This window comes from Lepus europaeus, chromosome 22 (assembly GCF_033115175.1).
Source record: "Lepus europaeus isolate LE1 chromosome 22, mLepTim1.pri, whole genome shotgun sequence".
Taxonomy (NCBI): Eukaryota; Metazoa; Chordata; class Mammalia; order Lagomorpha; family Leporidae; genus Lepus; species Lepus europaeus.
This window is the reverse complement of record NC_084848.1, coordinates 32,230,852-32,252,455: the sequence shown is the minus strand read 5'-3', so window position 1 is coordinate 32,252,455 and position 21,604 is coordinate 32,230,852. Positions and strand designations below refer to the sequence as shown.

The window sequence follows — 21,604 nt, the reverse complement described above, 5'->3', positions numbered from 1 at the left end:
CTTGGGTTTATCTTCGATTTATTAATTCTCCCTGTGTGTGTCTGATTTACTGTTTAACTTTCCTGTTAGATATTGAGTTAAAAATTTTAGCATATTTTTACTTCTGGTTGAGATATAGTAGTTGTACATATTTGTGGAGTACAGTGTGACATTTCAAAAAATTTTGTATAACATACTCTCTACATTTTTTTAAATTGATTTTATTATGTGAAAGACAGGGATGAGGGAGAGAGAGGGAGGGATCTCGCCTCTGCTGGTTCATTTCCCAAATGCCTGCAACTGCTGGACTAGGGCTCAGCTGAATCTGAGGCCAGGAACCTGATCAGGTCTCCCATGTCTGTGGAATCTTCTCCTGCTGCCTCCTGGCGTGTGCATCAGTGGAAGTGGAATTGGGAGTGGAAATGGGTCCTGAACAGAGGTGCTCAAGTATGGGGTGTGGTTGTCCCAACTGGGGTCCTAACAGTTAGGACAAAGGCCTGCTCCTTATTTTGTTTTGATTCATTTGCGAGCCTTCCTCTAGGACTGTCTTGCATATTTACTGTGTAATTGAGAAACACGCAAAGCATTTTTATGATTGACTCTGCCTCGCTCCAACAGAGTTTACCAATTCTGAACCAATTTTAATTTACTTTCTTGGCCCAGGGTTCCTTTTTGTGAGGATAACTGAACCTGGGCCCTGTACCTGTCCAAAGTGCAGGCTTAGGAGTCTCCTCTCATGAGGGACTCTGTTCATGCTCTCAGCCTGGGCCGCAGTGAATGGGCGCTTTCAGGTCCCTGTCGGTGGACAAGGCAGCTTGCTCCTAGGTCCTAGGTCTGCCCTTGGCTGGTTTGCCTACACTGCTGACCCTGGGCTGATGCGGTAGCCCCGTGCTGGGGCAGCTGTGGGTTCTGGGTTCTGCCCAACTTCATCTCTACCCATGTGGGTTCCCTCTTCCAGTTCTGGCACCTGATGATTTCCCTTTCTTCTTTTTAAACCTAACTCTGTATTAATTTTTAAATTAAGTGGCATAAATGACATGTTGGCAGAGTGACGGGGTGGGGAGAGGAGAAGCGGGGAGAGAGAGTCAGAGAGTTAGAGAGAAAAGCAAGTTCCCTTCCCAAATGCTCACAGTCACCAGGGCCAGGCCAGGACAAAGCCAGGAACCAGGAACTCCATCCAGGTCTCCATGTGGGTGGCAGGGCCCAAGCACTCGAGTCATCCTCCACTACTCCCAGGAGGCATCAATAGGAAGCTGTTTCGGAAGTGGATATTTTGGGACTTGATCCAGTACTCTGTTAGTGGTTGCAAGCATTCCTAGCTGTGCTGTGACCCACTGCACCACAATACCCACCCTGCTTTTTAACAAACCTTTTTTTTTTTTTTTTAAAGATTCATTGATTTATTTGAAAGGCAGAGTTACAGAGAGGCAGAGAGAGAAGTCTTCCATCCGCTGGTTCACTCCCCAAATGGCCACAACGGCTGGAGCTGGGCTGATCCAAAGCCAGGAGCCAGGAGCTTCTTCCTGTCTCCCACGCAGGTGCAGGGGCCCAAGGACTTGGGCCGTCTTCTACTGCTTTCCGAGGCCATAGCAGAGAGCTGGATCGGAAGTGGAGCAGCCAGGACACAAACCAGCGTCCATATGGGATGTCGGCACTGCAGGTGGTGGCTTACTCGCCGTGCCACAGCATGGACCCCAACAAATCTTTTTGTTATCTTTTCCAGCATTTGCTTCGAGTGGGAAAGGAAAGGATTTTTGTGTCTTCTCAGCTGGTTTGAGCAGAAGTCTGTATAAATTATTCAGTCTCAATAAGCCTCAGTTTTGTCTTCAGTGAAAGTCCTGGGGGAAGTACCTGTACAGCACTAGGCACCGTTTCTGGAATAAAGTAGATATTTTTTAAATAGCATAGCTACTACCATTTTTCATTGTTACTGTAATAATCATTATCAGGAGGGTAGGGAGGTAAGTGTCACTGTGTTCCTAAATCTGTACATATGAAATACATGAAACTTGTATGACTTAAATGAAATTTAAAAAATAATTATTATCACTCCACTTTTCCTCTAGTAGGCAAATATCTTTATGAGTACAGGCATGATTATAATCCAGGGTTGTTGTAAATATGAAATTATTTTTAAAACTTTGTGGAAACTTTGAAAAGTGATAAACAACAATACACATTCAATGGGACACCCTCAGCTGTAGAGAAGCGTAGGTGGGTGCCGCAGATTGTTCTATCTTTGGGTGCTTTGCATGTTAGGCAAGAACCCACAGATGGGTGTCCCAGCACCCAGAGTGTTTTTGTTTGGCTGGCACAATATTTTTGAAAACTGTGAGATTATTGTTAACATTTAGAAGTGAGACACTTTTTGAAGAATCCAGATCCCCGACTTCTCTTGGATAGGCCAGGTGTCCGGCCACACCAGGCCTTCTTCCTTCCTGCATGGGAGCGTGAGCCTGGCACAGTGACACTGCCCAGTGTTTCCTCCCTGTCACTCTGTCAGCTTTTGGTTACTATGACAAAAGCCCCAAGACAACTAACTCTATAAAGGAACAGTATTTATGTCGCTCACAGTTTTGTAGGTTCAAGTCCAACACTGGCCCCCCTTGGTTTGGCATCTGGTGAGGGGGGTGGAACATGCAAAGGAGTGATCACATGGTGAGTTAGGAAGAGAGGTTGGCCCCAAATCCAGGCTCTTGTAACAACTCTGGTGAGAATTCCCATCTACATGCCCACACCCAGTGACCCAAGGACCTGCCCTAGGCCTCGCTTCCTAAAGGGTCCAGGAGTGCCCCCCTGGGGAGCAGGCCTTCAGCACCTGGGCTTGTGGTGGACGTTCAACATCCAGATTCCCATCCAGGCCCCAGGAGCCCCCGCGCATCCATTGTCACTCCTTCACCGCTGTGGGTTTCAGTTCAGAGGATTACTACTGTGTACACTCATCTCTCTCAAGAATGGGAAAGCAGGAGACACAGGGAGGAAGAGGGACAAACCCCTTCGGCACCTCTTGGCTGTCTCTCTCAGTTCCAGCTTCTTTTTCTTTCCTGGTCCCATCCTCCCTTTTGTGCTGCCGTGTCAGTTTCTGTAGAGAACTACCGCGACTTCTGGAGCAACAAGAAAGGTTTACCCAAGCCCGTCTCTGCACTCCCACACCTGCCAGAAAAGCAAAATAAATAAATAAATCCGCCAACTTGCTGATGATTAAGACTTTTTTTTTTTTTTCAATTGAGAAGCAAAAGCTTTCATTTAACTGTTAGGAAATTAAAGGTTTAAAGTGTAAAGACCAGGGACCAGCATTGTGGCATAGCAGATTAAGACTCCGCCTGCGATGGCAGCAGCCCATAAGGGCACTGGTTCGATACCTGGCTGCTCTACTTTCAGTCCAGCTCCCTGCTAATGTACCTGGGAAAGTGGTGGAAGACAGCTCAAATGCTTTGGCCCTTGCACCCATGTGGGAGACCCTGAGAAAGCTCCTGGCTCCTGGCTTTGGATCAGCGCAGCTCTGGCCATTGTGGCTAACTGGGGAGTGAACCAGCAGATGGAAGACCTCTCTCTCTGCTTCTCCTTTTCTCTCTATGTAACTCTGACTTTCAAATACATAAATAAACCTTAAAGAAAGACACCTGTGTCCCTAATTGGAGTACCTGGGTTTGGGTCCCAGCTGACCACATCTTCTTATTAATGCAGATCCTGGGAAGCCGTGGTGATGACTCCAGTAATTGGGTTCCTGCTGTCTATGAGAGAGACCTGGATTGAGTTCCTTGTTCCCAGCTTCAACCTACCCCAGCCCTAGACCTTGGAGGCATTTGGGAAGTAAGCCAGTGGGAGGGAACTCTGTCTATCTTGAACAAAAAAGTTAAAATAGTTAAAATGAAAACTTTTGAAGAAGATCCATTTACTAAAAAATCAATTACTAATAAATTGGCATTTGGAAGTGAGGATCTAGATTATTCTGTTTTGATATGATTTTACTTAAAAATTTAAATTTATTTCATTTTTATTTGAAAGGTAGAGAAACAGAGACAGTGAGACAGAGAGGCAGATGGAGAGCTTTCATCATCTGCAAATGCCTACGCCAGCCAGGGGTGGAGCAAGCTAAACCCAGGAACCCACAGTTCAGTTCAGGTCTTCCACAGGGGTAGCAGGGACCCCATTACTTGAGCCACCATTTGCTGCCTCCTAGGTTGCCCATTAGCAGAAAGTTGGATTGGAAGCAGAGTACCCAAGACTTGAACCAGGCACTCTGCTATAGGTTTATATTTATTTTATAGTGGGTGGAGCTGCCACCTGCAGTGCCAGCATCCCATATGGGTGCCGGTTCTAATCCCAGCTGCTCCACTTCCAATCCAGCTCTCTGCTGTGGCCTGGGAGAGCAGTAGAAGATGGTCCAAGTCCTTGGGGCCCTGCACCCACGTGGGAGACCTGGAAGAAGTTCCTGGATTCGAATCAGTGTGCACGCTCCAGCTATTGAGGTCAATTGGGGAGTGAACTGGCAGATGGAAGACCTCTCTCCCTCTCTCTCTCTCTCTCTGTCTCTCCTCTCTCTGTGTAACTCTGACTTTCAAATAAATAATTTTTTTTTTTTAAAGAGTTCTGGGCAGCTATCAGAGTGCGGAGGGCAGAGGATGGAGACTGAGATGGAGTACAGATATTAACAAATGAAAGCGCATTGTTTCACATAAGAATTTAGAGCAGTTGTTTGGCTTATGGCACAGGAATTATAAGTGGAACACTTCTGGGGGGGGAATCTTGTTTATATTCTGCATAGAAATATAAATACATTTTGCCCTTTGTTTTGCAGATTGTGGGATTAGTGATATGCTTTCATAAACAGTGGAGCTGAAGATGTCTAGGCAGAACTTAGTGGCTTTGACAATCACCACCCTTCTGGGTGTGGCTGTGGGGGGCTTTGTCCTGTGGAAAGGTATCCAGCACCGAAGGAGTAAGACAAGCCCTGCGAGGCCGTCGACACCACGGCTGCAGCAGCAGCAGCAGCAGCGAGAGGAGGAAGGGGAGGAGGAGGAGCAGCCGCAGCCGCAGCAGCAAGTGCCGGGCCGTCCAGAGCCGCCCGCTCCACCCGAGGACCAGCTGCACTCCAGTGCCCCCAGAGCCTCATGGGAGGAAAGAATCCTCCACGGAAAGGTGGTGATGGTGTCGCAGGAGGCAGAGTGGGACCAAATCGAGCCTTTGCTTAGGAGTGAGTTAGAAGATTTTCCAGTTCTTGGAATCGACTGTGAGTGGGTAAGTTAAAAAGCAAAAGAAAAAAAACAAAAAAAGAAATCTGCTGTGCGTTTCTGACTGGGGCCTTGGAAGGCCCAGTGGAGGATCAGGTGAAGCAGAGTTAGCTTGTTCTCAGCTCGCTCACAGCGGATTTTGGCCGAGGGGAAGCTGCTGCACTCAGGCTAGGAGGTGCTTACGTCGTGGGTTCTGGACTCCGATAGGCCATACGGGTTCCATGTTCCCCACTTAAAAGTCTGTGAACATGCAAAACTACTTAGCTTTTCAGTTTATGGTGAGTATGTAATGGTACTTGCCTCCAGTGGCTTTTCTTTCTTTTTTTTAAATATTTATTTTTTTAAAGATTTATTTATTTATTTTAAAGATTTATTTGACAGAGTTACAGAGAGGTGGACACAGAGAGAGAGAGAGAGAGAGAGAGAGAGAGAGGTGTTCCATCTGCTGAGAGAGAGAGAGAGAGAGAGAGAGGTGTTCCATCTGCTGGTTCACTCCCCAAATGGCTGCAATGGCTGGAGTTGAGCCAGTCCTAAGCCAGGAGCCAGGAACTTCTTTTGGGTCTCCCATGTGGGTGCAGGGACCCAAGCACTTGGGCCATCTCCCACAGCTTTCCAGGCTTGAAACAGAGAGCAGCCGAGACTTGAACCGGTGCACATATGGGATGCCGGTGCTGCAGGCTGGGGCTTTCACATGCTGCACCACAGCACCGGCCCCATCCAATGGCTTTTCTTGGGATTCAAATAGATAATCCCTATAAAAGCTTCAGCACAGGTTTAACATATAGTAAGTGCTCATTAAATATTAGCTACTGTTAATATTTTTAATAGCATTTTCATAAGAAAATAGAGAAGGTAGTTAAAGAGGTCTGTTTAAATGAGAATTATTACTTAAATTAGGATTTAAAGAGAGGAACAGTTAACATTTGAAACACTGTCTACCCTAAAACATATACTATGCTGTTTTGCTTGTTATTATTTCATTTAATTTTCATAATAATCCTAGGTGGGAGGAGACTATTGTTATAGGAAATCCAGGTTCTAAAAGGTTTAGTTATTTTCCCAGGCTATGAAGCAGCGTTTGAACCCAGGTCTTTCTAAACTATCCAGTTAGTTTTTCTAATAGCTGTTGCTGTGAGGAGTGATAGCATAGTAAACCTACTCTTCCATCATGCTCATTCACAGAATGAACTTTAATCTCTTTGAAATATAATAATATTACAAAAATATAAGTAATTCTCAGTTATCTGCTCTTATTAATTCAGCATAGCACCTTGTCAAGGCTCTGAGGCATGTGTCTCCTAGCTATCTAAATATAGCCAAGATCCAGGAAGTGTAATCCAGAGGCCCTAAGCAGGACGGGTGCCACAAGGCCAAGTCACAGGTTAGTAAGAGAAGCTGCCGGATGCCGACACACGGTGACCAAGAAGAGAATCCCTGACTGTGGGAAGAAGAAACACACAAGCTCTCACACCCCAGCTCCTGAGGGTGTCTTTTCTATCAGCAATAGTAGTAGTTGCTTAAATGACCTTGGACCATCGAGAAAGGATTGGGTGCTGTAGCCCATTCTATATAAGAAGTTATATCATTATAGAAATATATACATATTTCTATATAATTTTAGAAATATTTATACGACATACTTTTAAAAAATATTTATTTATTTGAAAGGCAGAGTTGCAGAGAGAGAGAGAAAGAGAGGTCTTCTATTTGCTGGTTCACTCCCCAGATGGCCACAATGGCCAGAGCTGTGCTGATCCGAACCCAGGAGCTAGGAGTTTCTTCTGGGTCTCCCACATGGGTGGCATGGGGCCCAAGGACTTGGGCATCCTCTGCTACTTTCCCAGGCACATTAGTAGGGAGCTAGATCAGGGGTGAGCAGCCAGGACTCTACTGGTACCCATATGGGATGCCGGCATCACAGGAGGCAGCCTTACATGCTGTGGCACAGTGCTGGCCCCGCTAAATTAATCTTGATCATTCTCTAGAGGATTTAAAAAAAAAAAATCTGTGTTTGTAATTTTCCTTTTTTGAAATGGCCTTGTCAGATTTTGATTAAAAAGTTATGCTAGCGGGCCGGCGCCGCGGCTCACTAGGCTGATCCTCTGCCTTGCGGCGCTGGCACACCGGGTTCTAGTCCCGGTCGGGGCACCGATCCTGTCCCGGTTGCCCCTCTTCCAGGCCAGCTCTCTGCTGTGGCCAGGGAGTGCAGTGGAGGATGGCCCAAGTGGTTGGGCCCTGCACCCGCATGGGAGACCAGGAGAAGCACCTGGCTCCTGCCATCGGATCAGCGCGGTGCGCCGGCCACAGCGTGCCAGCCGCAGCGGCCATTGGAGGGTGAACCAACGGCAAAGGAAGACCTTTCTCTCTGTCTCTCTCTCACTGTCCACTCTGCCTGTCAAAAAAAAAAAAAAAAGTTATGCTAGCTTCAGATAAGAAGTTCAAAGTGTTCTCCATTTTTATGTTCTCTGGAAGAATTTGTGAAAGATTTGTCATTCCTTTTCCTTTAAATGTTTGGTTAGAATCTACAGGTGAAACCATCTAGAGTTTTCTTTTAAGGGAAGTTTTGAATTATGAATATAATTTCTTTAATAGTTATGGGACTGTTCATATTCTCTGTTTCTTCATGTCTCAATTTTTTTTTCTTAATTTTTGAAAGACAAAGCAACAGAGAGAGAGAGGGAGATATAGACATAGACGTAGATGTAGAGAGAGTTCTTCTGTCCTCCAGTTCAGACCAAAGCCAGGAACCTGGAACTCCATCCAGGAGCTCCCACATGGGTGCAGGGGCCCAAGCACTTGGGCCATCTTCTGCTATCTTCCCAGATGCATTAGCGGGGGGCAGGATTGGAAGTAGAGCATTCAGGACCCAAACTGGCCCTTCAGTATGGAGTATTGGTATCATAAGTGGCAGCTTAACCTATTGCACCACAGTTAACCTTTTGTGCCACAATACCGGCCCCTGTGTTTCTATTTTGATAAATTATGTTTTTTACCCAAGCCTTCTTCCAGATTTTAAAATTATTGACATAAATGTATTTATGATCTCCTGTGTCATTTTTTTTTTCTTATTTGATAGGTGTATAGGGATGTTTCCTGTTTCATTCCTGACTTGGCTTACTTGTGTTTTTCTCTTTCTTGATTATCCTACCATGAGAGAGAGAGATCGTCCATCTGTTGCTTCACTCCCAAATGCCTGTAACAGCCAGGGTTGGGCTCGGTCGAAGCCAGAAGCCCAGAATTCAGTCCGGGGCTCCCGCATGGGCGGCAGGGAAGTGCATTGGATAGAATTTGGAATCTGCAGCAGAGCTGAGACTCAGACCCAGGCACTCCGATATGGGCTGTGAGTGTTCTCAGCAGCAGTCTAAACACTGCACCAAATGCCTGCCCAAGGGTTTTCTTTCCCTTTCTTTCTTTCTTTCTTTCTTTCTTTCTTTCTTTCTTTCTTTCTTTCTTTCTTTCTTTCTTTCTTTCTTTTTTTTAGATATATTTATTTATTTGAAAGGCAGAGTTACAAAGAGAGAGAAGGAGAGGCAGAAAGAGAGAGGTCTTCCATCCGATGGTTCACTCCCCAATTGGCTGCAAAGGCGAGAGCTGTGCTAATCTGAAGCCAGGAGCCAGGAGAGAGCTGGATGGAAGTGGAGCAGCCGGGACTTGAACCAGCACCCACATGGGATGCCGCACTGCAGGCTGTGGCCTTACCTGCTATGCCACAGCACTGGCCCCCAAGAGTTTTCTTGTTCTCTAACCCCATGGACACTCATTTCAACTTATTATTCTAGCTCTCAAAAGCATTTGCACAGTTCCTACATGGAGCAGTCTCTTCTCTTTCATTTCCTCACCCTCTCCCATCTCCTGTGTTACTGTCTTTTTCTCTTCTTCCTTTTCTGAGCCCCTTTCTAACTGACATCTAAATATGGACGTTGCTTAGGTGTGGTCTCTTCTGTAGCCATCCCAGGAATTGCAGACTCCAGACGGGTAATGTAAATGATGTAGAGGGAGTGTATTTTTGGATGCATAAAAATATTCTATAATTCATAAAGAAGTATGTTCCATCTCATTTTTTTTTTGAACAAATGAAGTACCCAGGATTTGTCTTTCATTTTCCTTGTTTTGTGGATCCTGAGAAATATTTCTTTGTATTAGAAAAAATACCAGTGTACAAATATGGCGATAAGTGGAAGATGACACTTGGCCTTGGTGTTGAAAAGACATTAGGGTGAATCAGAATTCATGCCTCATACAAATGAGGAAGCTGCTATACAGTTAAAGCCAAGTGTTGCCAAATTATCTAGCTCTTTAAAGAGGAACTTGGAATATAGCTTTTAAAAAATGTGAATTCTACTAATTAAAAATTCTGGCACAAGTTTTTAAATATAACAAAAACATATCTATGGGTCAACAGATGGGCCCGTGGGCCACTAATTTATGTCTTCTAATCTCCATTCTTTCCCTGTGAGCTCATCTACTTGTATAGCTTTAAATATCATTGCTGTGCTGACAACTTTCAAAATTAGAATGCCAGCCTTTTCTATCCACCTGCTTACTTGACATCTCCCCTGGAATGCCTGACATTCATCTCAGACTTAACATTGTTCCTAACAAAGCTCTCGATTCTTCTTCCCAAACCTGTGTTAGCCCTAGCTTCCCCACCTTTAAGATTAAAATCAGGGATCTAGCCTCTTCCCTAAAGGCTGTCCAGCCCGACAGTGATATGATTGAAGGTCGTTTCTTCAGTGCCCATACTATATGGAAATTCAAAGAAGTGATTATGTAGAGCAGGAGGTAACTGCATGCTCCTGATGGAGGTGGAGTTTCCATATCTTCCTGAATGTCCCAAGGTGATGTACCTCTGAGGGTAAGCCACCTGCTAAGATGAGGGCTCGGCCATGTTTCAGAAGATGGTACTGCTTCCTCCTGAGGAGGCTGGGTGCGGAGGTTCAGTACCTTTCAGGCCCCCTACCTCCTGCCTGATCTTTTCTGGAGAGTGGCTGCACACGTCCCTGCTTCACAGGTGCAAGGGGTTGGTACAGGGAAGACTGAGCAGGGTCACGCCGCTCTCTCCAGGGGCATCCTGCAGGCTCAGGCTTCAGGCCTGCCTGACGTGCACTCTTTTGTCTCCATTGTTATCCCTTCCCTTCCCATTTTTAAAGAAAGATTCATTCATTTATTTGAAAGGCAGAACGACAGAGGGAGAGGGAGAGACAGGCAAGAGTGAGATCTTCCATCTTCTGGTTCATGCCCGCAACAGCTAGGGGCGAGCCAGGAGTGAGGAGCTCCATCCACGTCTCAAAGATGGATGCCAGGGGCCCGAGTACTTGGACCATCATCTGCTGCCCCCCAGTTGGATCAGAGTGGAGCAGCCAGAACATGAACCAGGCAGTCCAGCATGGATGTGGGCGTCCCAAGCAGTGTCATAACCCTTCCCATTAGGAAGCATTACTGGTGCTAGCTCCAACACAGATTTTGAATTAAGCTACTTCTGTGCGTCTCCTCTGCTTTCTCCTTAGTTCAAGCTTCACAATGTCTCTTAGCTGTACTGTTGTAATTGCCTCTGGATGGCCTCCCTGCTTTGGCGCTTTGCTGCCTACCGTCCCTGTCCCTTTTCCATGCTGTGAAAAAAGTGATCTCTTAAAAATGCAAATCAGCGGGCTAGCACTGTGGCACAGCAGGTTAATCCTCTGCCTGCAGCACCGGCATCCCATATGGGTGCCAGTTCTAGTCCTGGCTGCTCCTCTTCCGATCCAGCTCTCTGTTATGGCCTGGGAAGGCAGTAGAAGATGGCCCAAGTCCTTGGGCCCCTGTACCCACGTGGGAGACCCAGAAGAAGCTCCTGGCTCCTGGCTTCAGATTGGCTCAGCTCCTGCCATTACAGCCGGAGTGAACCAGAGGATGGAAGACCTTTCTCTCTGTCTCTCCCTTCCACTGTAACTCTACCTCTTAAATTAAAAAAAAAAAAAAAATGCAAATCAGATCATATCAGTCCTTTGCTTAACACCCTTCCATTGCTTAGAATAAAATCCAGATGTTTTAATTACATGCTCTCTTTTAAAAAGAGTTCTTTATTTGAAAGACAGAGTTAACAGAGAGAGGGAGACCCAGAGAGAGATCTTCCATTTGTTGATTCTCTCCCCAAATGGCCACAATGGCTGGGACTGGGCCAGGCTGAAGCCAGGAGCCTGGAACTGCATCTGGGTTTCTCACATGGGTGGAAGAGCCCAAGCACTTGGGTCATCTTTCATTGCTTTCCCAGGTGCATTAGCAGGGAACTGGATCGGACGTAGAGCTGCCTGGCTTTGAACTGGCACCCATATGAGATGCCCACTTCACAGATGGCTTAACCTACTGTGCCACAATGCCAGCCCCTAGTTAGATGCTCTAGCCTCTCTCTGCATCTATGATTTTGTCTCCTACTCTCTTCCTGTCCTGCCTTTTTCACTCAGCAGTCATACTGGGCCTTCATTCTGTCACTTGTACAGGGCAAACTCATTCTTGTCTCAAAACTATGGTTTAAATTTAACTGATACATAAACTCCCTAAACTAGGGTTGCTCATTAATTAACCCGTTCCAGCCCAGAAGATGCTCCCACATCGTTCTTTACTCTCTGCTGCCATCGTGGGGTCATTGGGAAAATCATAGGCCTTCCCAGAAACTTACCAGCTCTGAATTTTAAGAATACCAAAGGGCCGGCCTAGGCTGGATGGCCCAAGTGCTTGGGTCCTTGCACCAACATGGGAGACCTAGAAGAAGCTCCTGGCCCCTGTCTTTGGCTTGGCCCATCCCTGGTTGTTGTGGCCATCTGGGGAGTAAACCAACGGATTGAAGATACCTCTTTCTGCCTCTGCCTTTCAAAAAAAAATACCACTGGCCTGCAGGAAGGAGGGTCACTTACCAAAACATTCCTTAAGTGAACATGGAAGAGAGTGTTAGGAAATTTATCTAGAATGATTTATGGCATCATTCATTTAAAACCATACTTTCTTAAATACTTAATAATGTAAACATGTTGGTACAGCACGGCACACATGGAATTTCTAAATGAACATACGCGTGCAGTTATGCGTCACTTCACAGGGTGACGATCTGAGACATGCACAGGAGTTTTGGTGTTGTGCACATGTCCTAAGGTATATTTACATAAACCTAGATGGTATCGCTCAGTCACTTGACATGGCTTCTTGACCAGTCAAGAGATGAGGTAAACAGGAGCTGTGTGAGGCTGCCGCTGGCAAAACACGACACACTGATCCGCAGCAAACACTTTCTCTAAATAGTACTAAAAGCCTAGTCAATATGTAAGCCAGCAATATAGTAATTTACTGTCATTATGTAGCATACGTAATTGTATTGTTATACTTTAAGTTTTTTTTAAAGATTTGTTTATTTGACAAGCAGAGAAGAGAGAGAGGAAAATCTCTTTTATCTTGGTTCAGTCCCCAAATGGCTGCAATAGCCAGGGTGGTCCAGAACAAAGCCGGGAGCCTAGAGCCCTATACAGGTCTACTACATGAGTGGCAGGGGCCCAGATACTTGGGCCATCTCCCACTGCTTTTCCAGACACATTAGCAGGGAGCTGGGCCAGAAGTGGAGCAGCCAAGACTTACAGTGGTGCTATGATGCAGAATGCTGGCATCACAGGCGGTGGCTTGACTTGCTGTGGCATAGTGTTGGCCCCTCTATGTTTATTTTAAAATTCCACATAATTGTACATATTTATGGGATGCAGTGTGGTATTTTAGTAGTAGAGGACAGTTTGTAATGATCAGGTCAACATAAATGGCATATCCATCACCTCAGTTGTCTTTCTTGTGTTGTGTGTACTCTACAACTGCTGTGGTAGCACAATCCTGTGATGTCAGGAGGCAACAGGAAGTTTTCAGCTCCATTGTAGTCTTTTGGGACCACCATTGTTCCTGTGATCCACCATTGACTGAAACGTTTACACATGACTATATATTGTATATGTCTCAAACATTTTTATATGGGTTAATTAATAAAAACAAACAAACAAACAAAACCCACAACCAACCAGAAAGGGACGCAGCAGTTAAGATGCAGCTTAGAATCCTGTGTCGTGTGTGGAAGGCCTGGGTTCAAGTCCTGGCCCTGGCGAAGCCCAGCTTCTGCTCCTGTGCACTCTGGGAGGCAGCAGGTGGCCTAAATCCTTGGTTTCCTGCCACCCACACGGGGGACACGGATTGAATTCTGGCCGATCTGACCCAACCCTCGCTGTGATAGGCATTTGAGGAGTGAACCAATGAACTAAAGATCTTTGTCTCTGTTCTCTCAAGTAAAATGGGAAAAAAGGGGCTGACGTTGTGGTGTAGCAGGACAAGCTGCTGTCTGTGATGCTGGCTTCCCAAAAGGGCACCAGTTCATGTTCTGACTGCTACACTTTTGATCCAGCTCCCTGCTAATGGGCTGGAGGGACAGCAGAGGATGGTCCAAGTGATTGGGCCTCTGCTACCCGTGTAAAAGACCTGGATGAGGCCGGCGACGTGGCTCACTAGGCTAATCCTCCGCCTTGCGGCGCCAGCACACCAGGTTCTAGTCCCGGTCGGGGCGCCGGATTCTGTCCCTGTTGCCCCTCTTCCAGGCCAGCTCTCTGCTATGGCCCGGGAGTGCAGTGGAGGATGGCTCTAGTGCTTGGGCCCTGCACCCCATGGGAGACCAGGAAAAGCACCTGGCTCCTGCCTTCGGATCAGCGCGGTGTGCCGGCTGCAGCGGCCATTGGAGGGTGAGCCAACGGCAAAGGAAGACCTTTCTCTCTGTCTCTCTCTCTCTCACTGTCCACTCTGCCTCTGCCTGTCAAAAAAAAAAAAAAAAAAAAAAAAGACCTGGATGAAACTCCTGGCTCCTGACTCTGGCCTTGCCCAGTCCTGGCTATTGTAGCCGAAGGGGAGTAAAGCAGCAGATGGAAGATCTCTCGCTCTGTCTCTCCCTCTCTTGCTGTAACTCTTTCAAATAAGTAATAAATCTTAAAAAAATAAATAAAATGGAAAAAAAAACCCTTGTTTTTAAAAGGAAAATAATTAGGCCGGCGCCGCGGCTCACTAGGCTAATCCTCCGCCTTGCGGCGCCGGCACACCGGGTTCTAGTCCCGGTCGGGGCACCGATCCTGTCCCGGTTGCCCCTCTTCCAGGCCAGCTCTCTGCTGTGGCCAGGGAGTGCAGTGGAGGATGGCCCAAGTGCTTGGGCCCTGCACCCCATGGGAGACCAGGAGAAGCACCTGGCTCCTGCCATCGGATCAGCGCGGTGCGCCGGCCGCAGCGCACTACCGCGGCGGCCATTGGAGGGTGAACCAACGGCAAAAAAGGAAGACCTTTCTCTCTGTCTCTCTCTCTCACTGTCCACTCTGCCTGTCAAAAAAAAAAACAAAAAAAAAAAAACAAAAAAAAAAGGAAAATAATTATATTTAAAAATTTTTAAGAACACTTGCCTTAAAAAATTAGAGATACCAGAATTAAATAATGCTAATGAAATTAAAATGTGCCATTTTATCCTAGTAAATAAAACAGTGAGAGGTTCCATTGTTTTCTATGAATATTAAATGATGTCAAGGCAAAAAGATGTAAGAAAGCAAAATGATGAGAAATAAGATGACATCTAAGTTTTTAAGCCAAATTGACTCTCCTAGGCATGTTATTTTTTTTTTTTTTAAGATTTATTTATTTGACAGGCAGATTTACAAAGAGAGAGAGAGAGAGGTTTTTCATCTGCTGGCTCTCTCCCCAAATGGCTGCGATGAACAGAGCTGAGCCACTCTGAAGCCAGGATCCAGGAGCTTCTTCTGGGTCTCCCAAGTGGGTGCAGGGGCCCAACCACTTGGGCCATCTTCCACTGCTTTCCCAGGCTATCAGCATGGAGCTGGAACGGAATTGGAGCAGTGCCCATAGAGGATGCTGGTGTTGCAGGCGGAAGTTAACCTAGTAGGCCACACTGGCAGCCCCTAAGTCAAACTTTGAAAATGAGGTTCCAGGTTATCCTAATACCCAGTTCTCCACTCACTAGCATGTATTGAAAATTTTAGGTTTAATGCTGTTCTTTGCATATTTCTAATCCAGTTCATTTGAACCAATACAATAAAATTTGTAAATGAAGGCTAATTGCTACTTCCAGTGAAACCTCAAATATGCAAGTTGTAGGTTAATTTTTACCCTAGAGCTTTTATAACATTCTGAAATAGTTGCATAGCACACATTCAGTGTGGTTGGAATATTATTCTTCCAATGGATTCCTAGTGAAAAAACTTTGATTATAATATTCTGGATCTTTTTTAAAATTTTACTTGTTATTTTACTTATGTTTTTTAATTTTTATTTTCATTTTATTAGAAAGGTAGAGACAGAGAGAGAAGGAGAAACAGAGACCGCAATCTTTCACCCACTGTCACTCCCCAAATGCCTGCAAAAGCTAGGGCTGGACCAGGCTAAGTCCTAGGACTGAAGCTGGGTCTCGCGTATGGGTGGCAGAGGCTCAGGTGCTTGAGCCGTCATCTGCTGTCTCCGAAGGTGCACATTGTCAGGAAGCTGGATCAGAAGTGGAAAAGCTGGGACTCAAGCCAGGTACTCCAGTGTGGGATGTGGGCTTCCCAAGCTGTGATGAACTGCTGCGCCAAACACCAGCCCTAACATGGTAGATCTTAAGCACGGTCCAAAAACACTATTAAAAAGACAGCTCTGGGGCCGGCGCTGTGGTGCAGCGGGTTAATGCCCTGGCCTGAAGTGCCGGCATCCCATATGGGCGCCGGTTCGAGTCCCAGCTGCTCCACTTCCAATCCAGCTCTCTGCTATGGCCTGGGAAAGCAGTAGAAGATGGCAAGTCCTTGGGTCCCTGCACCTATTTGGGAGACCTGGAAGAAGCTCTTGGCTCCTGGCTTCAGATCGGCGCAGCTCCAGCTGTTGCGGCCTATTGGGGAGTGAACCATTGGATGGAAGACCTCTCTTTCTCTCTGCCTCTCCTCTCTCTTTGTAACTCTGATTTTCAAATAAATAAATAAATATTTTTTTTTTAAAAAAGAAGCCCTTCTGAGTGGCTTAACTATAAAAAAAAGACAACTCTGCCTGTCTGTCATCCCTCCATCCATCCATCCATCCATCCATCCATGTATGCATACATCTAGGTATTTATTTAATGTATTTTAGACACTGGGACCTGAATGTAAGTCCTGGGTTTCTCACTGTGTGTGGTCAAACTGCTTCACCTACAGACCTCAAGTTTCCTCTCCTGAAAACAGAGAAGGATTGGAGTTTATTGGTTGCTTAACCTAGGTTCTGTGGATATCTTTGTGGGCTCTTTAATCCCTTGAACGTGTGTGTGAATTTGGTATGTAAATTTTTCTAGAGATAACATCTTCAGCTTTCAGCATTTTCTCAAACTTACCTATGACCCCCAAAAGATCGAACCTTGGTCTAAATGAATGGTTAATATATAAAGCTGTTTTTGTCTCATAAGATATAAAGGTCCTAATGTAGGCTTAATATACATTTTTTTCATAAGCACCATTTGGAGCTAGAAAATGTTAAGAAAGCACTTTATTGTACCAGGATTTATTATATTGGCAGATACCACTTATTTACAATATTGCATTTCCTATCTGTTTTTCTTTCCCCCTTTTTTTAAAGATTTATATTTTTGAAAGGCAGAGTTAGAGAGAGGCAAAGGCAGAGAGAGAGAGATCTTCCATCTGCTGGTTCACTCCCCAAGTGGCCACAATGGCTAGGGCTGGGCCAGGCCAAAGCCAAGAGACAGGAGCTTCCTCCGGGCCTCCCATGTGGGTTCAGGAGCCCAAGTACTTGAGCCATCCTCCTCTGCTTTCCCAGGCACATTAGCAGGGAGCTGGATCGGAAGTGGAGCAACCAGGAGTCGAACTGGTGCCCCTTTGGAATGCCAGCACTATAGGCAGTTACTTTACCTGCTACACTACAGCACCAGCCTCTCCTACCTGTTTTTCAAAACTGGCTCTGGAGGCATGTACATCACAGTCTGGGTAATGAAGAGTCGTGTATCACTGGGCACACTACTTACCCTTTGTTTCTTAGTCTTCTAAATCCAGTATGTTTTGTGTAACTGCCGGTGTGTCTCTATGCTCCTCTGTGTCAGCTGGTCACTATTTGTGCACTGCTCCTATTTCAGGCGCTGGAGTCTGTGCCCTCTGGAACATTGGCCTAGGCTTCTCCTTACAAAGTCGATTGCACTTGTTAGTAGGGGCGTTTCATTAGATTTAGCCCCAAATCGGTCAGGTGCTGCCTTTGGGAGGTTAGGTGTGCCTCGTAGGCCTTTCTGTGACAGTTTCAGGGTATGCTTACAGTGGCCCTGGGATGTACACCTGGTCCTTCTTCCTGTGTTGCAGGTGAATTGTGAAGGCAAAGCCAGCCCTCTGTCACTCCTACAAATGGCCTCCACAAGTGGCTTTTGTGTCTTGATTCGCTTGCCCAAGCTGACCTACGGAGGGAGAATGCTACCAAGAACATTACTGGACATCTTGGCAGATGGCACCATTTTAAAAGTTGGCGTGGGCTGTTCAGAAGATGCCAGCAAGCTTCTGCAGGACTATGGCCTCGCTGTCAGGGGCTGCCTGGACCTCCGGTACCTGGCTGTGCGCCAGAGGTGCGGTTTGTATGTGTGCTGGACCCCTGTCACTGCGGGGCAGCTCTCCGAGCAAGATGTGTAGATTACTGGGGATCTGCAATGGAACGTTTGAGTCTTCACCAACTGGAGGCTTCTGAGACGACCGTTGAGTTCATGAGGACATGAGCAACTGCTGAGAAAACTTTAGTTACCTACAGGCTTTTAGATGAATCATTAATAAGTTATCTCTGTAAGCTACAGGTTGTAAACAGATGGCCCCACTAGCTAAATTAGGGCTACAGATGTCCTTTAGTTTTATTTTCCTCACATGTGACTTGTTTTTTAAATTTTTAAGTTCAGAATATTTAATGTAAAAAAAAATCTGTGTTTCTGGCTTCTGTTAAAAATGTAGAGGATCTAATTATACCAGGTCCATAGTTCCAGATGGCTGGGTAGTGGCTATCCCTTTTGGATGAACATGCTCTATTCAGTTTGCCAGAGTCCTCACCACCCCCTCTTGTAGCCCTGACTCATCCTGATAAGCATTTAAGTTTGCCAGCCTTGCTTTAGGCCAGAAGTGATTGTAGACCTAGGCCTTGTCTGGGGGGAAAAGAGATTTCTCTTTTCCTTAGAACCCCATCCCTATGGAAATTCTACTTCAGCTTTTTAAAAGAGAGTCTCAATTACATCCTCATGTATATGTGCAGCTCCTCATTGATAATAGCATGGACTAACACAGCCTGTCACCTGCATCAGATGACAGGCCCTAGAATTTGATAAGCTAAGAGGAGGCCTGAATGACATCTGTGCCTATCACAATATTTTAGTAGAAAATGAAATTTAGTTTGTTAGCTTCACTAATATAATTAAGGCTCTTATAAGTGAAGTATAAACTTTTCGGAGACAGGCATTTTGTTTGCTGATTCTGTCTGAGACGCTGGTATCCCAAATCAGAGCGCCTGGTTTCAAGTCCCAATTCCAGCTTCCTGCTCATGTGCACCCTGGGAGGCAGCAGGTGATGGCTCAGGTTGGGTTCCTGCCAACTACATGGGAGACCCTGCTGGAGCTCCAGGCTCCTGGTTTCAGTCTGTCCTAGCCCCAGCTATTGTGGGCATTTGAAGAATGAACCAGTAAATGGGAGATTTCTCTGTCTTGCTCTTAGGAATAAAAAAAAAAAAAAAACAGGTTGAAGTTAATCTCACTTATACATAAAAAATATTTTAAGTGATAGTTAAAATATTGCTTTAAGGGGTGGGCATTGTGGCACAGCAGGTTGCACTACTGCCTCAATGCACACATCTGATATTGGAGTGTGTGGGATGGAGTCTGGCCTCTGCTTCCAGTATGGCTTCCTGCTGGTGTACCTGGGAGGCAGCAGATGACGGCCTAAATACTTGGGCTCCTGCCACCAATGTTGGAGACCTGGATGGAGTTCCTGGCTCCTGGCTGTGGCCTGGTCCAGCCCTGTCTGTTGTTGCAGGCATCTGGGGACTCAACCAGAGGATGGAAGATTTCTATCTCTCCCTCCCTGTCACTCTTCTTTTCAAACAAATAAATAAGACTTTAAAGCATATGTTGCGGCTGGCACCGTGGCTCACTTGGCTAATCCTCCACCTGCGGCGCCGGCACCCCAGGTTCTAGTCCCGGTTGGGGCGCGAGTTACTAGTCCCGGTTGCTCCTCTTCCAATCCAGCTCTCTGCTGTGGCCTGGAAGGGCAGTGGAGGATGGCCCAAGTGCTTGGGTCCCTGCATCCACATGGGAGACCAGAAGGAAGCACCTGGCTCCTGGCTTTGGATCGGCGCAGTGCCGGCTGTAGTGGCCATTAGGAGAGTGAACCAATGGAAGGAAGACCTTTCTCTGTCTCTCACTGTCTATAACTCTCTCTCTCTCTGTCTCTCTCTCAATGTCTAACTCTGCCTGGCAAAAAATTAAAAAATAAAAATAAAAAAAGCATATATTGCTTTAAAAAATGAACACTCTAGGCCGGCGCCCCGGTTCACTAGGCTAATACTCCGCCTTGCGGCGCCGGCACACCGGGTTCTAGTCCCGGTTGCCCCTCTTCCAGGCCAGCTCTCTGCTGTGGCCCAGGAGTGCAGTGGAGGATGGCCCAAGTGCTTGGGCCCTGTTTGCTAAGAAAAGTAGTTGTTACTTTCAACTGACTTGAAAGTTGGAGGCAAGGTTTTTTTGGGGGGTTGATGGTCTTTTCATGATACTCTAGACTATTCATTATATGTTAAACAGAGATGACTTATTGCAGAGCTGTTATTTGATTTTGAGATATTCCATATTACAGCCTTGAAGTGGCAAAGGTGACATTTACAAAATCAAACTTTTTAAACAGTGTATTTGAAAGGCAGGAATAAAGACAGACAAAGATTTTCTTTCTTTCTTTTTTTTTGACAGGCAGAGTGGACAGAGAGAGAGACAGAGAGAAAGGTCTTCCCTTGCTGTTGGTTCACCCTCCAATGGCTGCCACGGCCGGCACGCTGCAGCCGGTGCACCGTGCTGATCCGAAGCCAGGAGCCAGGTGCTTCTCCTGGTCTCCCATGCGGGTGCAGGGCCCAAGCACTTGGGCCATCCTCCACTGCCCTCCTGGGCCATAGCAGAGAGTTGGCCTGGAAGAGGGGCAAGCGGGACAGAATCCAGTGCCCCGACCAGGACTAGAACCCGGTGTGCCGGCGCCGCAAGGCGGAGGATTAGCCTAGTGAACCGCGGCGCCGGCCTGTTTTTTGTTTTTTTTTTTTTTGCCGGCCTGTTTTTAAGTCTTAAAATTAATTTATTTTATTTGAGAGGCAAAATGACAAGGGGTCAGGGAGAGGTCTTCCATCTGCTGGTTTATTTCCCAAGTGACTGCAGGAGCCAGGAACTCCATCCAGGTCTCCATGTGGATGGCAGGGTCTGCACCACGTAAGCCATCATCTGCTGCCTTGCAGATGCATTAGCAGGAAGCTGGTCTGGAAGCAGAGGGTAGCTGGAACCAACACTTGAATATGGTTTGAGGGCATTCCAACTAACAGCTTAATCCACATGCCACAACACTTGTTGCTCTCCCCTTATCATGATTTTTTTTTTTTTTAAATTTTGACAGGCAGAGTGGACAGTGAGAGAGAGAGACAGAGAGAAAGGTCTTCCTTTGCCGTTGGTTCACCCTCCAATGGCCAATGTGGCCGGCGCACTGCAGCCGGCGCACCGCGCTGATCCGATGGCAGGAGCCAGGTGCTTCTCCTGGTCTCCCATGGGGTGCAGGGCCCATGGACTTGGGCCATCCTCCACTGCACTCCTGGACCACAGCAGAGAGCTGGCCTGGAAGAGGGGCAACTGGGACTAGAACCCAGTGTGCCAGCGCCGCTAGGCGGAGGATTAGCCTGTTGAGCCACGGCACCGGCTGTCTGTAGTTCTTTCCTACCATCACTGATGCTACAGTGAGCATCCTATTAAGTATATTTGTGCTAAGAATAAATTTCAAATTTCAAAATATTATTTGAGAAGCAGAGAGAGAGATACAGACCTGAGGCAGAGAGTGAGCCTCCACCAGCCAGCCCACTCCCCTAATGACTGCAGTGACTAGAGCTGAAGCTGGAAGCTGAATCCAGTCCCGGTCTCCCGTGAAGGTGGCAGGAACCCAATTACTTCAGCCCTCTAACGGATGCTTTCCAGGATCTGCATTGCTAAAAAGCTGGAGTCAGGAGTCAGAGCCAGGAATTGAACCCAGGCCCTCCAATGTGGGACATCATATTCAAAATTTTGATATTTATTTATTAAACTGTTCTAATAAAGATGTAAAAATGTTTAAGAATTTTAGATGAGATTTCCTGTTTCTTCA

At 46.4% G+C, this 21,604-nt stretch overlaps 1 protein-coding gene across 5 annotated transcripts in view; it reads left to right on the top strand.

Annotated features, from left to right (window-relative positions):
• The window catches only part of EXD2 (exonuclease 3'-5' domain containing 2), a 51,130-nt gene that overhangs the window by 13,307 nt on the left and 16,219 nt on the right, over window positions 1–21,604 (top strand). For 2 of the 5 annotated variants that reach the window (XM_062181459.1, XM_062181460.1), the window contains 3 exons: window positions 3,667–3,792; window positions 4,781–5,220; window positions 17,564–17,820. In XM_062181459.1, the coding sequence (XP_062037443.1) occupies window positions 4,825–5,220; window positions 17,564–17,820 (653 nt within the window). In that variant the 5' untranslated portion in view covers window positions 3,667–3,792; window positions 4,781–4,824. The remainder of the gene's footprint in view (window positions 1–3,666; window positions 3,793–4,780; window positions 5,221–17,563; window positions 17,821–21,604) is intronic. The other 3 variants (XM_062181461.1, XM_062181462.1, XM_062181463.1) reach the window with 2 other exon arrangements.